This window comes from Nestor notabilis, unplaced genomic scaffold (genome assembly GCF_000696875.1).
Source record: "Nestor notabilis isolate BGI_N333 unplaced genomic scaffold, ASM69687v1 scaffold22372, whole genome shotgun sequence".
Taxonomy (NCBI): domain Eukaryota; kingdom Metazoa; phylum Chordata; class Aves; order Psittaciformes; family Psittacidae; genus Nestor; species Nestor notabilis.
In genome coordinates, this window is record NW_009918181.1 from 3,012 (window position 1) to 3,224 (window position 213).

Consider the following 213-nt stretch of genomic DNA (forward strand, 5'->3'; position numbering starts at 1 on the left):
GAGGCAGGTGACGAGCAGGGTGAAGGAGAAAGACCACTCACTTTTAGCCCTGCCTGGAAGCTGGGTGGGTCTGGCAGCACTCAGGTCCACACCTAAAACGTCAGGAGGGTCCATGGGATTTCCCAGGTACAGCCTGTAGGAAGAGAGGAGAGCGCCTGGGGGTCAAGTGGGGGCCTTGCAGGACCCCTTTCTCCTTGGGCTTGTGCGCTGTCC

The 213-nt window shown here is 60.1% G+C and overlaps 1 protein-coding gene across 1 annotated transcript in view; it reads right to left on the bottom strand.

Moving 5' to 3' along the window:
• The window catches only part of LOC104401878 (activated CDC42 kinase 1-like), a gene marked incomplete at its 5' end in the record, with an annotated part of 3,080 nt that extends 2,947 nt beyond the window's left edge, over positions 1-133 (bottom strand). Inside the window, one exon of the mRNA XM_010009594.1 lies at positions 42-133. Within this exon, the coding sequence (XP_010007896.1) occupies positions 42-133 (92 nt within the window). The remainder of the gene's footprint in view (positions 1-41) is intronic.
• Positions 134-213: the final 80 nt, after the last annotated feature.